The sequence below is a fragment of the Orycteropus afer genome, unplaced genomic scaffold (genome assembly GCF_000298275.1).
Source record: "Orycteropus afer afer isolate SDZICR_OR568_19922 unplaced genomic scaffold, OryAfe1.0 scaffold00103, whole genome shotgun sequence".
NCBI lineage: Eukaryota > Metazoa > Chordata > Mammalia > Tubulidentata > Orycteropodidae > Orycteropus > Orycteropus afer.
The window spans coordinates 8,062,772-8,077,778 of record NW_006921690.1 but is presented as its reverse complement, the minus strand read 5'-3'; the positions used below and the strand labels follow the sequence as shown (position 1 = coordinate 8,077,778).

Below are 15,007 nucleotides of genomic sequence, written 5' to 3'. Positions count from 1 at the left end.
ATATATTTTTTTTTAATGATGATCTTAGCTTGAGAAGTATGGCACATCTTTTTCCTAAGAGTAAGTTTTGAAGGAAGGGTGTTGCAGTGTATTAAATTACATAGTGTGGCTTTTCTAGCCATAAGTCTTTGTAAACTCTGTGGTGGAATTTGCTGTGAGCAACTGAGTAGCTCCTGATTGTTAAAGTTATCCACTTGGGGTATTTTTGTTGGGAGCAGTAATTTTCTGGAAAGTTCACTCTCTCTCAGGTATATAGAATTCTGAAGTTGAGACTGGCCACTCTGCCAGGCTCAAAAGGAGCCCTTCTAGAGGCAGAAGGAATCTCTCACTGTCAGCTGAGAGACACAAGAGACATACACCACTGGGAGAGAGATGCAAGAGACACACACCACTGGGAGAGAGACACCGAGAGACTGTCGGCTGAGAGACAGTGGGTTTAGAGAGATTAGCGTGTTCCTGAACTTGAATTGTAGCCTGTTGCTTCCCTAATAAGCCCTGTTTTAGGTGGATATGATCTGTGAGCTCTGTGTGGCCACTGCAGCAAATTATTGAGCCCAGCAGAGAGGTGGTGGGTGCTGAAGGAGGAACAGTTGGTGTCAGGGCTGGAGGAAGGCAGCATGTCTGGCCTCTCAGGGACAGGTCTTGGGCTCCTGATAGTGATTCTGTCTTCCTCTTGTGCAGTTAGAGGAGGTCAGAAGATGTGGCCTCCCTGCCCCTTTGGAAGGTATAGTGAGAGCCCACATTAGAGGGTGGGGCTGGGGTGGGAGTAGAGAAAGGCATGACCTTCAAGGAAGGACCAAGGGGGCCCAAGAATGGAGCAGCTGGAAGATAGCCATGGCTTCAGTTTGTCTGTGAGTGGGCCTGCATTCCTTTAAGAATTTTTTTTTTTTTTTAACAGTGCAAAAATGGCTTTTGTTGGGGTATAGAGAATACACACAGCAAAATACACACCAAGTCAACCATTTCTATACAATTCAGTGACATTGATTACGTTTTTCGAGTTGTGCAACCATTCTCACCCTCCTTTTCTGAGTTGTTGCACCTTCCACATAAGGTTCCTAACTAATCTTTTGAGTTGATGTTGTCACTTTGAACTGATATTTATAATTCTTAGACACATTTCATCATTTTCTTATGGTATTTAAAGGGAAAATGGCTTTTTTTCTTATTTTCTTTGCTGGCAAAGTGAAATTCCAAAATAAAGTACATGTTATGCAAAAATATTCTCTTGTAACCAATTACAAATTTCACTAACTACAATATATGAAAATGTTCAAATTATCTAGAAGACGATGGCAAGGTAAATTTGTTGCCTGTCACATAGCAATTTCAATAAACCCTTTGTAAATGAGACTATCTCAAGGAAAAATGGGACGAAGATTTCACTTTGTCTAAATTAATGTAGTGCTTAAAATTATATGAAATTGGGAATAAAATATCAGGTATGCAGGCCCTGTCAGCACTGAGTATGATAAGGTGTGTTGTATACTTGAACTCGATGAATAAAGGTTTTAGGAGGCTCCTCTATTCAATATATTTCCTCTCATACAAAGTAAAGGGTTTCTTGATGAGAAAAACAGAGTAATCTTCCCCAAAATTCTATTTTACTAGAAGATTAAAACCAATCATTAGGTTTCCCCAAATTCTTAGACTCAGAGATTATATCCCCCACCTTTGGATAGAGTATATATTTTTAATGCTATTGGGTTTCTTTCCTTTTTTTTTTAATCAAAATTTCATGTAGAAACAATTTTTCTACCTAATATAAATAGATACACTGAGAAAATAAAGCCTATATAAAAGCTTACTCTTTATAGCAATACGTTTTATTTTTGGAAATAATCCACTTTTTTTTTTTTTTTAATCACAAGACATTATCCAAAATGTAGGTAAATCTTAAAGGGGTGTAAATGCATCACTTCACTTGCACTTACTAGAAAATCTGCATTCATTTCTGCTCAAATGATGAATTTGTGTTTTATACTATTCATGGTGAGCTGGGCTAACATAGATGTCAGTGGGTAATTCAGGGGACAGGAACATATGTAGGAAGGAAATCTCAGCAACTTGAGCATATCAAGCACTCTGCGAAAAAGCTAATTGAGAGGTAAAAACAAATTAACTGCTATGGAGAAGGACAATCTCCCCAAGAGAGAGTATGTGCCTGCAACAGTAAGGTTCAGTGGTTACATTTAGCCCGAGTAACTGCTGGGACAGTAATACAGCTCTGGCCCAGGGACTTTCCCCGCTGACTGCCCACCTGGCAATTCTCTGGGCACCTTCAAGGATGTCAGGGATGCACAGGGAAAGCTGTGTCATTACAACACGCACTGCATGGGAGCTAATGCCCATACCAATTGCTCTTCCTTGATTTTGATACAGACATGTTTTTCTATTCAAGCAGGTCTAGGAAGGGAAGATTGCTCTTCCTGAAAACAGAGATTTACACCTGGCTGCAGATGCCTCTTAGGAAACAGGCTGGGGTAAATAAGCTGACTTTTTTTCTGTTTTTCACAGCCCACAAAGTAAGGATAGCAAGATGGGAAAGAGCACTGGAATCATGTTCTATCCCCCGAGACATCAGAATACATTCAGGGGTCTCTGTTTCTTCACTTTTAAAATGGTGGTCCCACATTTGCCAATTATGGTAAAATCTGTATGTGAAAACGGAGTATCTTCATCACATGTTGCCCGATATTTAATGAATGTTCTTGAAATCACAATAAGCCATTTCCGTCGAGATGACACCAACACATAACAACTCAAAAGGACAGAGTAGAACTTCCAAGGCTGTAATCTCTACAGAAGCAGACTGCCACATCTTTCTCCTGAAGAGTAGCTGGCAGGTTGGAACAGCCAACTTTCTGATTAGAAGCTGTGTGTTAACCACTATGCCACCAGGGCTCTTCAATCACAACAATAATCCTGACTATTCTAATTTTGCTATTCTAGTCACAACTCCTTTTAAAATGAATACCAAGTTGGCCTGTTTTACTACTACTTAGAATATATACTAGATGTATTTTCCCATTGTTGACTCAAATAGGAGCTCTGGTAGCATAGTGCCAAAGGCATTCGACTGCTAACTAGAAGGCTGGCCACTCAAACCCACCAGCCACTCCTCAGAAGGAAGGTTGGGCAATCTACTTCTGTAGTGATACTGCCTTGAACACTCAAGGAGGGGTCACTATAAGTCGGGTTCTTTCCCATTGTTGACTCAAATAGCTTAGGTGAAATAATAGAGTAGCACAAGGGTTGTAAATACAAATCTGGGAAAGTGGATAAACAAAAAAAGGCAAAGATCAAGGAATGTACAGTGGAAATATAAATATAATATGCATGTAGAACAGGCCATCCAAAAAAGTCCTTGTCTGAATTTTATCAATCTCATAGATAAGTACCCTTAGTTATCTCCTTCTATTCATTTAATTGTTCCATAGATTCCTAAATATTTAAGTAAACTTCTCATTAATACTAATAAATGATGAGAAGACATTAAAATGTTTTAAATGATCACAAAATAGAAAGTAACTGGCTTCATGATGCTCTGGTACCACTGACTGAGCACACTCAAATAGTCAAAGGACAGAAAAGCCCAGGAGAGTTTATGGATAAAAGTGAGCATCTTTTCTGTTATCAACCAAATTAGCCCATTTTCCACATATAACAAGCCCATGGACTAAAGTGATAAAACTTCAGTAAAAAAAAAGAAAGAAAATACCTACACATTAGCTTTATTATCCTCAAATGGTATCATGTTGTTCTAATTGTATGCAAATAATCATGGGCTTGTGCTCAGAAGGTGTTACAGGCTTCTCTGCATCTCCTTACAGGCGCTATGGTGGTGTATGCCTAAGGCATTAGATTGCTAACCAGAACAGAAGGCCGGCGGTTCAAACCCACCAGCCACTCCTGGGAAGGAAGGTTGGGCAATCTACTTCCGTAATGATACCACTTTGGAAACCCAAGGAGGGGTTGCTATGAGTCGGATCCAACTCGACATCATTGTGTTTGGTTTTGGTTTGCCTCTCCTTACAGTACCTAGCACAATGCCTGTGGACAACATGCATTTGATAATAGGTCAATTTACTGGACTAGTCACTTGAAATATCCTTTCTGTCATTAACAGTACAAAAATTATTAGATGCATTTTACTAAGAGGATGAACTACGTGCTGGACACAAAGACAGACTTTTAATAAATAGATCTCTGAATTATCCCTTTAACAAAACTAAAATTTCTTTATACTATTAAAAAGGCAATAAAATCAACAATATAAAAATAAACCAACAAAACCCCACCGCCACTGAGTCAATTCTCAATCATAGTAACCCTATGAGACAGAGCAGAACTGCCCCATTAGGTCGCCAAGGCTGTGAATCGTTAAGGAAGCAGACTGCCTCTTCTTTCTCCTGCAGAATGGCTGATGAGTTCAAACCACCAATCTGTTGGTTAGCAGCCAAATGTTTTAACCATTATGCCATGAAACTATAAAACAAAACTCACTGCCATTGAGTCAATTCTGACTTGTAGTGACCCCCATTGAGTTTCCAAGGTGGTAAATCTTTACGGAAGTAGATTGCCCCATCTTCCTTCTGTGGAACAGTTGGTGGGTTTGAACTGCCAACCTTCTGGTTAGTATACAGAAAAGCTGAAAAATGTCTCCAAATCACAGTCCTCTGAATCTTGTTCTATCCAGGTTACTAAGTTCTGCCATGTTCCTTTGCTCACAGTCAGAGTGGATTTACATGAAGTTTAATGAAACTCAAGCTTGAGGCTCTTTACTTGCTCCAATGCCTGAGAGTGCTGAATGCTGCTGGGAGGTGTAGAGTGCTATAGGGCAGCGTACTGCCAACTAGCAGCCAGGAAGTATTTCTATTTAAGTCTCTCTGCTAAGCTGCCTAAAAGAGATCTCAGATGAAAGGTCCTGAATCTCTAAGCCTCCATTAATGTGTTATGATTTACTGTTTCAGTCTAAATAAATATTCCCTTTCAGACCTGATTTTAAAGACAGCTTACCTTCACCCCCCCCCAACCCTCCCCACTCCCAAAAAATTATACCAGCTCTAGGTTCCACAGAACCTGATCTGCTCTGTTGGCAGCAAATGGAAGACAACCCACAGAGCTTCATTGACCAATTGTGTGTGAAAAGCACTAATTCCAGTGAAAGGACTCCCTGTACACATCTTTCACTCCTTCCCCCATGGTCTCTCCCACCTACTCACACATCACACACCCTTGCTCATCAATTCTCTGTCACAATTTCCCACCTTCCTACTAGTTCTTCCACCCACCAGCCTGTACAGATTTGCTAATACCCATTCGTATCTATCTTTTCTTTCAGGCATCTTCTTGCTCTCCCAGGGAAACGCTAACATTTCTGACAGTATCTCCATGGGGATGAAGAGGAGGAGGGGTTGCAGGGAAAGAACAGGATTAGGAAGGCAGGAGTCATTGAGCCATGGCTATAGCAGATGTCCTCAAAGAGAATGGGGGTGGTGGCAGTGACAGGGGAAATGAACTAAGAGAAGGTTTGGAACAGTAAGAAATTGCTCCAAAAACTTGTTACCTGAAGGGCTTCATAAATTATGGTGCACATTGAGTATGACCATTAAAGGTAAAAATGATAAAAAAAAAAAAAAAAAAAAAAAATCTCATCAGGCTAAAAATGTTCTATGATCTGATGGCAAAGAAGTTACCAGAATACAAAACACCCAAGCATGCTGTGGCTGTGGCTACATAGGTCAAAGAAGTTTATGTGGAAATGATGTGCAAAGGGTGAGAATGGTCATGTAAGAACAGTGTGATTACTATTGATATAATTTCCTCTAATGTTGTTATATTCTCATCTCAATTTATTTTTTTAAACAAGGAAGGTTCCCTATAAGGATGGACATCCACACTTAGTCCTTTCTCTTGCATGTCCATTTAAACCTGGCACTGTATTATGTCAAGTGGTTGCAAAATTGGGACTGTGGCAATAAAGCATATAAAGAGTGTGTTTTTTTCAAGAGGTCACCTTCTAATGCTAGCATAGGATGATATACACAATGGCAAGCACTTCACTGCTAATCAAAACGCTGGGTATTAGAACCCACCCCAAGGGACCTCAGAAGAAGGCCTAACGATCTGCATCTAAAAGGTCACAGCCATGAAAATCCTATGGCGCACAGTTTTTCTCTGAAACACATGGGCTTGTCATGAGATGGAATCAACTCGACAGCAATTGGCTTCTATATATATATATATAAAGGTGATGCAAATGGCCTAATCAAAGCTGTTATTGTTTTAATTGTCAATGACAGATGTGATGAGGATAAGCAACCCAGCAGAGAGGTGAAGGTACCATATGATAACACACCCCAAGAGATTATGAATCACACTCTGCCTCCAGCCCTAGTAAGAACCACTGTTCATTCTTAAAGTTGAGCAATGGGCTTACATATATATATTCAAAAGTGATATAAATCATCAAATAGAGATAAGAAAGATGATCACCTCCATTTTGTTCTCCCAGACACTTTTCTAAGATTCAAAGAATTAGAAAATAAAAAATAAGTTTTATTAGAGCCATGCCTTTCAGTTATAAATGGAAAATATATTTGTTTAGTGATAGATTATCTAAAACTGCATAGTATATGCCATAAGGTGGAATAAAGTCACTCAAGACCAAAAAAGACTGGCCCTTGTCCACAGTGAATTAGAGATAACTGAATTAGAGGTGGTGCCCAACTAAAGGACAGCTCATCCATAGCCAACTTCAGTTTGGCCAGGCAACTGCTACAATCTGATTTTAGAATTAGTACAAGATGGTACACTGTGGTCTTCATTCAATATCTCTTCAGTCAGAATTATTAAGTTCTAACCACCTGAAAAGAAGAAAAGAAAATCTTCCAATTCTAAGACTTCCTATTTGGAATTGTTTAGAGTGTATTTTGCCAACTCACTGCCATCAAGCTGATTCAAACTCATAGCAACACCCCATTGGGTTTCTGAGGCTGTAAATCTTTACGGAGGAGCAGCTGGTGGGTTTGAACCACTAATCTGGTTAGCAGCCAAATGCCTTATTCACTATGCCACCAGAGCTCCTACTATCTGGCTATTTCAGACATCAGACCTAGTTTAGAAAACTACAGATCTCAGTTTCTTTTCTATTAGTCTAGATATACAGGGGAGGGATATGCATTAACATGAATAATGCTCAATATTATATTTACAGTATTTCATTTAATTTGACATGAGGAAATGAAATAGGTCACTCAATTTGCCTTCTATGACTGACTTTTGTTTCTAGCCTAACCACTGGAAACCAGCACACCTAGGGAGCACATAGTCTCTGGGTGTTGCAAAGGGTAAAGTGTTCAACCGCTAACCAAAAGGTTAGTGGTTCAAGTCCATCCAGAGGCACCTTGGAAGAAAAGCCTGATGGTCTAAGTCCAAAAAATCAGCCACTGCAAATCTGATGAGTACAGTTCAACTTTGACAATGTGGGGTCATCATGAGTTGGAAACAACTCAACGGCAATTGGTTTGATTTTAGTTTAGTTTTAGGTAACACATGACCCTGACCTCTGCATATGCATTGACCACAACTAGTTGAATTAGTGTTGGGCTCCTGACTCAAGGTCAGACTGACATTGATTTTCTCTTTAAATGATTTGAACCAGAAAACACTAAGAGTGTAATTAGACAATGATGACCATTTAAATATAAAAGTCAGGGCCCAGGGCTATAATTTTCTTCCAAGTACATATGAATGAATAAGAAAACAGAAAGCCCCCTTACAGAAATAAACAAGAAATAGAAAAGTCTCCTAGAGAGATGCAGAGATGACAGCTCAGGGGCTTAAGGAGAAAGAGACATGAGAAAGTCATGGCTGCATGTGAGACTGCTGTCTTTCCAGATTTTCATTTTTGTAAGGTTCCCTTATATTTTTTCAACAAATCTTCCTTTTTATTGCAGATGGTTTGAGAAAGTATAAGTTGCAGGTTACAAGAGAGTTTTCATGTAAACACAAGATGAATGTCATTAGAGCTGATGGAGAGAAGCTGTGTGTGAGCGAAGAGGGAAAGAGAAAGCTTCCTTTAGCCTCAGCTTGGCCCAGCTTTGCCAGGGGAAGGAGAGGGTAGGCTTTGAAATGAAATTGGTACTTGAGGATATTCTGGTTGGCAAGAATCCTTGCACTGGATATCTGGAAATGTCAGAGACCACTTTATATCCTTGGGGCTTATTAGTACAACTCAGGGAGGTCACTACTAGATAGTAATATTGAACAACTAGAAGTGTTAACCTGGGATTAAGATTCCTTTTATCTAAAAACTTTCTCATGTGAAAAAAACTGGTCATAAACCAGAAAGTTCTCTTTCTAAAAAAAAAAAAAAAATGTATTATTGACTGTTATATAACTTTCTAATAAACAACAGAACTATTATTAGAAGAATTAAAAGTTAGACACATTTTTTTTGTATTATATTTCCTACTTTACCTTCAGATTCTATTGCCTTGAATGTTTAAAGTAAGCAATCATCCTAAATCTGCCCAACATTTCAGCCTATATAATGTGATACAAAAAAATAAATAACACCAGAACTCACTGCCATCGAGTCAATTCCAACTCATAGTAACCCCACCAGACAGTAAATCCAAAGAAATAGATTGCCCCATCTTCTGCAGACCAGTTGGTGGGTTTGAACTACCAGCCTTCTGGTTAGCAGTCAAGCGCCTCAGGTACTGTGCCCCCAGAGCTCCTCCAATGTGATACAGGTAGTTAACTTAATCAGTGAAAGAATTTAAAGTGGTTGTAAATCTAAGAACTTTAAGGCCTGTCTGATTTATTATCAAATAACTAATTCACCTGTATTCCCAGTATATTCTGAAGTATTGATTTTACCAAGTAAACTCAGATATATATCACATTTATCCAATACATTTCCTTAGAAATGTAGTTTGAACATCAATCAGTCACCTGGCCTTTCACCTACAATTCGTAGTGCCACTATCCATCAATTATTAAACCTTGCCCATTTCTCCAAATAATTTATTTCCCAAATCCAAGTTTTTACTGAAATACACAATGACTTCTGTGAAAAATATATGTCTCTTGGGCAAGTATGTAAATGATGACATGATTAAATTCCTTCATTAAAATTATTCTTTTCTGGGTTAAAAATTAGTTATATAAACCCACACTTCAAAGGTCTTTAGGCATTTTATTTTAAGATATAACTCCTAAAATGGTAATATTATCACTTGTAAACCATACTCCAGCTTGAAGAAGACAACATAAAAAGAAATTCAAGCTGAGTGGCTTTGTTTCAAGGGTCTTCAAATAGAGCAGAGTGTTTACATCTCTGGCTGAACTCAATGAGAGTCACTGAATGACACCCACCTTGAGCTGCAGGACTCCTGGGAGAGGAGTGTTTGCTGGAAAGCTTTTAATGTGTTGGTAGACATAAGAGGAGAATTGCTCCTGCTCAGCCTGTAATTGGGGGCCAAGTTTAGAGAGATGACCTCTGTTGCTTTTGATAGCTGTCTGCAATTCATCAATCAGCTTGCTCACCTGAAGGGGTTAAATTACAAGAGTTGTTAGCAAGATGTAATTGTTGATGTCACACCTATTAGATTTTTGAGTACTTAGTTTGATGGGGGGAGGGAATGACTTCAATAGAAGAATTTCAGTACAGATCCATTTTCAAGTAAAGAGATTAGAAGGGATATACATTACTTCCTCAACCAATTTATTTCCATAATAAATTTGGAAAAATTTCCAACTTTTATACTTTAGCGATATAGAATAGGTACTCATTTACCACTGCTGAATAAAAAATATCTCTGGGTATGAAAAGACAACAGTATTTAATAGAATAAATTAAATAGAATAAAAATGCTTAATAGAATAAAACCTTTCTAGAACTTTAAAAACTCCAGTTTATGTACCATTCACAATATTTCATTTTACTATATGTGCTTACTTTTAGAATATCTTCTTTTACTATATAATTTACATTTAAAGTTTTTAATGTGTATAGTAAACTGATTAACATTTAGTTGACCATTTTAATAACTCAATCTGTTACTTTCCTTCCAGATATTTAACAATAAAATTTTCTCAGATTTCAAAAATATAGTATTTCCAAAATACCCAAACATCAAAGACAGTGCTCTGTTCTAGATAACATCATAAATACATATAAATGTCAGAATAAAGCATAGTGTTTTTCAGAAACAGCAAAAATTTAAAAACATGTACCCTTAATTTTTAAATTTCTAGAGTCTGAATTAATAAAGATAATATTATAATAAGATAACAGGATATTTAATAAAGTATATTTAATAAAGACATAGGAACTTAGATTACAAAATTGAATATATATTGAGGTATCAGAAATAATAAGTTAATGTTTTAATTCATATAATTTAAAAATTAAAAATTATGACTATCCTTTGACTCTTCATTGTTTTATATAAATTTACAATCTCTCTAGTGATTGGATTATTGCATAAATAATGGTTGGTATATAATAGGACCAAAAGTAATGAATAGTAGGAATCCACTTCATCCATGACCCTTTAAATAATCACATGAGACCCTTTTAGAATTACGAATGACTAAATAATAAAATTAGATCCATTTAGAATTATGAATAACTCTGAATACTCTGAATGACACTCAGACAATTAGAATCAGCACCAAGAATAGAGTCCAGCAGGTACTCTATAATTCATTTTCCTTATCTATCTAAATCCACTCAACCTTCAAGTCCTACCTCTCCCATAAGTCTATCCAGCACTTACTTCTTGGATATACACATCTGGCACTTAATCAAAGTCTGGTTTGTATTATTCTTTAATTTGTTTATGTATCTATGCTACATTCCCCTAATGAATTATAAACTTCTCCTAAATGTCCTCCCTACTTTATATAGCAATCCCTGGATTCTTGAAAATAATTTCTTTCAACCTAGACAGGTAGGTTGAGAGGACCAAGTAGACAGGTAGCATATGGCACTTCTAAGCAGAAGTTTTAAGGGCCATTGTGCAGTTCTACTATTGCTCTTTCCTTTCTTCCATGAGAACAGCAATATCCCAGTAGAGGCTCCTTCTTTAACCTGGACCCCACACTGGGAAAGAAACATGGAGTATCACAGCTAACCTGCAGTCAACATGCAATGTAAGCAAGAAACAGTCCTTTGTTTGTTTGTTTGTTTTAACATTTTAAATTGTGATTTGGGTAAAAGTTTACAGAGAAAATTCACTTTCCATACAGCAGTTCACATACACTTTGTCTCATGACATTGACTGCAATTTCCCACAATACAACAGCTCCCCTCTCACTTCCTCCCCATAGTTACCTCTTCCCAGTGTCCTTCCCTCCCATGGACTCCTGCTCCTTAAGCTGTCTCCCTGTGCACACATAGCCCTTCTAGTCGCTCATGATTGATCTCTCCACGGAGTGTATCTACCTAATATAAATGTTCAGCTCATATGCCTATCTTTTGACTGGAAGCCACAGGAGTGGGTTCTATTTCAGACTTGAGGGGCAGGTAGGGGCCATAGTCTCAGGGGTTCCACCAGGCTCTTTCAGACTAGCAAACCTAATCCCCCTTTTTTAAAAAAAAAATGATTTTGAGTTTTGTTCCACATTGTTCTCCCACTCTATCCAGGATCTCCTATATAGAGCCTCCTCAGAGTGGTTGACAGTGTTAGCCGGGCACCACCCACTTTCTGGTCTCATAGTCATATAAGCTGAGGATCACATGGTGTACCAGCTGCTTGGACTAATTGTTTCCATGCTGCTCTGGTTTTCTTCATTCTTCTTTGTTCTGGATGAGGAGAGACCCATCATTGCATCTAGATGGAAGCTTGCAAGCTTTTAAGTTCCCAGTCGCTACTCACCAAAGTAGGATGTGGAACAATGTTTTTGTGTAGTATGTTATGCCAATTGTGTTGATGTCCCCTGAGACTAAGGTTCCGAGCCCACAGGTCCAACTATTCACTCCCTCTGGGTACCTGTTTGTGGCCAAGAAGTGACTAAAACCTTGTCCCTTGTCAGCTCTACTATATACCTAGAAATTCATACAGAACATACAAATAAACTTGTGGAAACATTGTCTGCCAACCCTATAACGGTCATGGGCACACTCCCCCACTGCATAGACATACCTAATAGTTCAGCCTGCCCATCCATCTATCCATCCATAGATCAATGTTTGCCTTCACTGACAATGCAGTACTGTATACACAAAAGGGTTCATCTTTGTTGTCTGTACCTCCCATAAACCTCTCTCTTCCTCTTCCTCAATGACACCATGTTAATCACTCATATTTGGTACAGTGCTCACCCAAATCAATACTTGTCTCTATCTATCTAACAGTGACCCCTCCCCTCCCCTCCCACCCCTGGGACCAACAAAGAAAATTTCCTTCCATATATAAACTTTTCCTTGATTTTTTACAATAATGGACTAATAATATTTGTCCTTCTGTGATTGACTTATTTCACTCAGCATAATGTCCTCTAAGCTCATCCATGTTATGCAGTGTTTTGTAGATTCTACGGTATTCTTTAGGGTTGCATAGTATTCTATTGTGTGTATGTACCATAGTTTGGTTATCTATTTGTGGTAGTTAAAGTCAACTTGGTTAGGTCTGGCTGAGTAGGTGGGCAGCTGGTGGTAGTTATTCCCCGTGATGAGACTGGCAATCAACTCCATGGTGGGATCTACCACAAGCAGCTGAGTAGCTGCTTTGGGTATGTGGTCTACTTCCTGTATATAAGAAACAGCTTCGGGAACAGTCTCTAGCTTAGGGCATGCTTGAACCCTGCATGTAGCCGTGTCGTTGTTCAGCAGCCTGCCATGCTTTGCCAACCTTGGGACTTTCAATGGACTTGAATTAATGGCCTGTCATGTGGTTTGGTAACATTGGGACTGTGCCTTTTAACTTGTCAACCTTGGGCTTGTCAGCCTCAGCAGCTAGCAGCTATCTGAGTGAAGAAAAGCATCTAGCTTCAGTGGGCCAGGAGCAGGAGGCAGAGCTGAAGCCGGGTTGAGGGGCTTTCACCCAGCCCCTAGAGCCTGGCACTTTGAACTCAGACTTTTAGCCTACTGAGCTGTAAGAGAACAACCTCCTGTTTGTTAAGGCCATCCATTTGTGGTATATTCCTGTCAGAGTGGCACTAGGTAACCAGAACACCATTTTTCTGTTGATGGGCACCTAGGCTGTTTCCATCTTTTGGCTATTGTAAATAGTGTTGCAATGAACATGGGTGTGCATATATCTGTTCTTGTCCTGCCTCTCACTTCTTTAGGATATATACCTAGTAATGGAATTGCTAGGTGAAACGATATTTCTAATTCCAACTTTTTAAGGAATTGCCATACTGCTTTCCACAGTGGTTGTGTCATTTTACAGTCCCACCAGCAGTGTATGAGAGTCCTAATCTCTCCACATCCTTACCAGCATTTGTAATTTTCTTTCTTGTTGAACTTTGCTACTAGCACTGGGGTGAGGTGGTATCTCATTGTTGTTTTGATTTGCATCTCTCTAACGGCTAATGATTGTGAGTATTTCTTCATGTGTTTGTTGGCCACCTGAATATCCTCTTTGGTGAAGTGTCTATTCATGTTTTATGCCCATTTTTAATTGGACTATTTCTCTTTTTGTTGTTGAGGTATTGGTGTTTTCTATATATTCTAGGGATAATCCCTTGTCAGATATGTTGCTGCCAAATTATCTTTTCCCAATCTGTGGGTTCTCTTTTGACACTTTTAGAGAAATCTTTGGAAGCACATAAAAATTAAATGTTTAGAAGGTCCCATTCATCTAGTTAATCTTCTGTTCATGCATTTTTGGGTTTATGCCACATATTGTTGTTGTTGTTATGTGCCGTCGAGTCACACTTGCCTCACTGCGACCACTCCTTGAGTTTCCAAGGCAGTTTCACTATGGAAGTAGATTGCCCAATCTTCCTTCTGAGGAGTGGTTGGTGAGTTTGAACTGCCAGACTTCTGGTTAGCAGTCAAGTGCCTTAGGCATTATGCTACCAGAGCTCCTATGCCACATATTAGCGCCCCTAAATTTGCCCTAGTTCTTCCATGAGGAACTTTACAGTTTTAGATTTCACATTTAAGTCTTTGATCCATCTAGAGTTAGTTTTTGTGTATGATGTGAGGTACAGATCTTGTTTCATTTTTCCACAAATGGATATACAGTTTTGCCAGCACCATTTGTTAAACAAACACTCTCTTCCCCATTGAATGGATTTCAGCTCTTTGTCAAAGATCAGCTGACCATAGGTCAATGGATCTATTTCTGGATTCTCATTTCTATTCCATTGGTCTATGTATATGTCATTGTACCAGTACCAGGCAGTTTCGACTACTATGGCTGTATAGTAGGTTTTGAGATCCAGGAGTGTGAGACCTCCTACTTTGTTCTTCTTCAGTAGTGCTTTGCGTATCCGAGATCTCTTTCCTTTCCATATAAAGTTAGTGACTGGTTTTTCCATATCTTTAAAGAATGCTGGTGAGATCTGGATTGGGATTGCATTCAATGCACAGATTTCTTTGGATAGAACTGACATTTTTACAATGTTCAATCTTCCTATCCATGAGCATGGTATGTTCATCAATTTATGTAGATCTCTTATGCTTTCTTGTAATCTCTTGTAGTCTTCTTTGTACAAGTCTTTTGTATCCTTGGTAAGATTTATTCCTAAGTATTTTATTTTTTTTGGTAGGTATTATAAATGGTATTGATTTCTTTCTTTATTTTTTTTTTTTTCAGCAATCTCTTTGCTAGTGTTGAGGAATCCAACCGATTTTTGGATGTTGATCTTATACCCTTCCACTGTGCTAAATCTCTCAATTAATTCCAGTAGTTTTTTTAAACTGAGTCTCTTGGATTTTCTAGGTATAGGATCATATCATCAACAAATAGGGATAGTTTGACTTCTTTTTTACTAATTTGGATGCCTTTGATTTCCCTTTCTTGCCTTATTGCCCTGG

The 15,007-nt window shown here is 38.5% G+C and overlaps 1 protein-coding gene across 1 annotated transcript in view; it reads right to left on the bottom strand.

The window, feature by feature from the left end:
* Positions 1-15,007, bottom strand: part of DCDC1 (doublecortin domain containing 1) — a 680,259-nt gene that overhangs the window by 387,919 nt on the left and 277,333 nt on the right. The window contains exon 10 of the mRNA XM_007943315.2: positions 9,388-9,558. Coding sequence (XP_007941506.2) covers positions 9,388-9,558 — 171 coding nt within the window. The remainder of the gene's footprint in view (positions 1-9,387; positions 9,559-15,007) is intronic.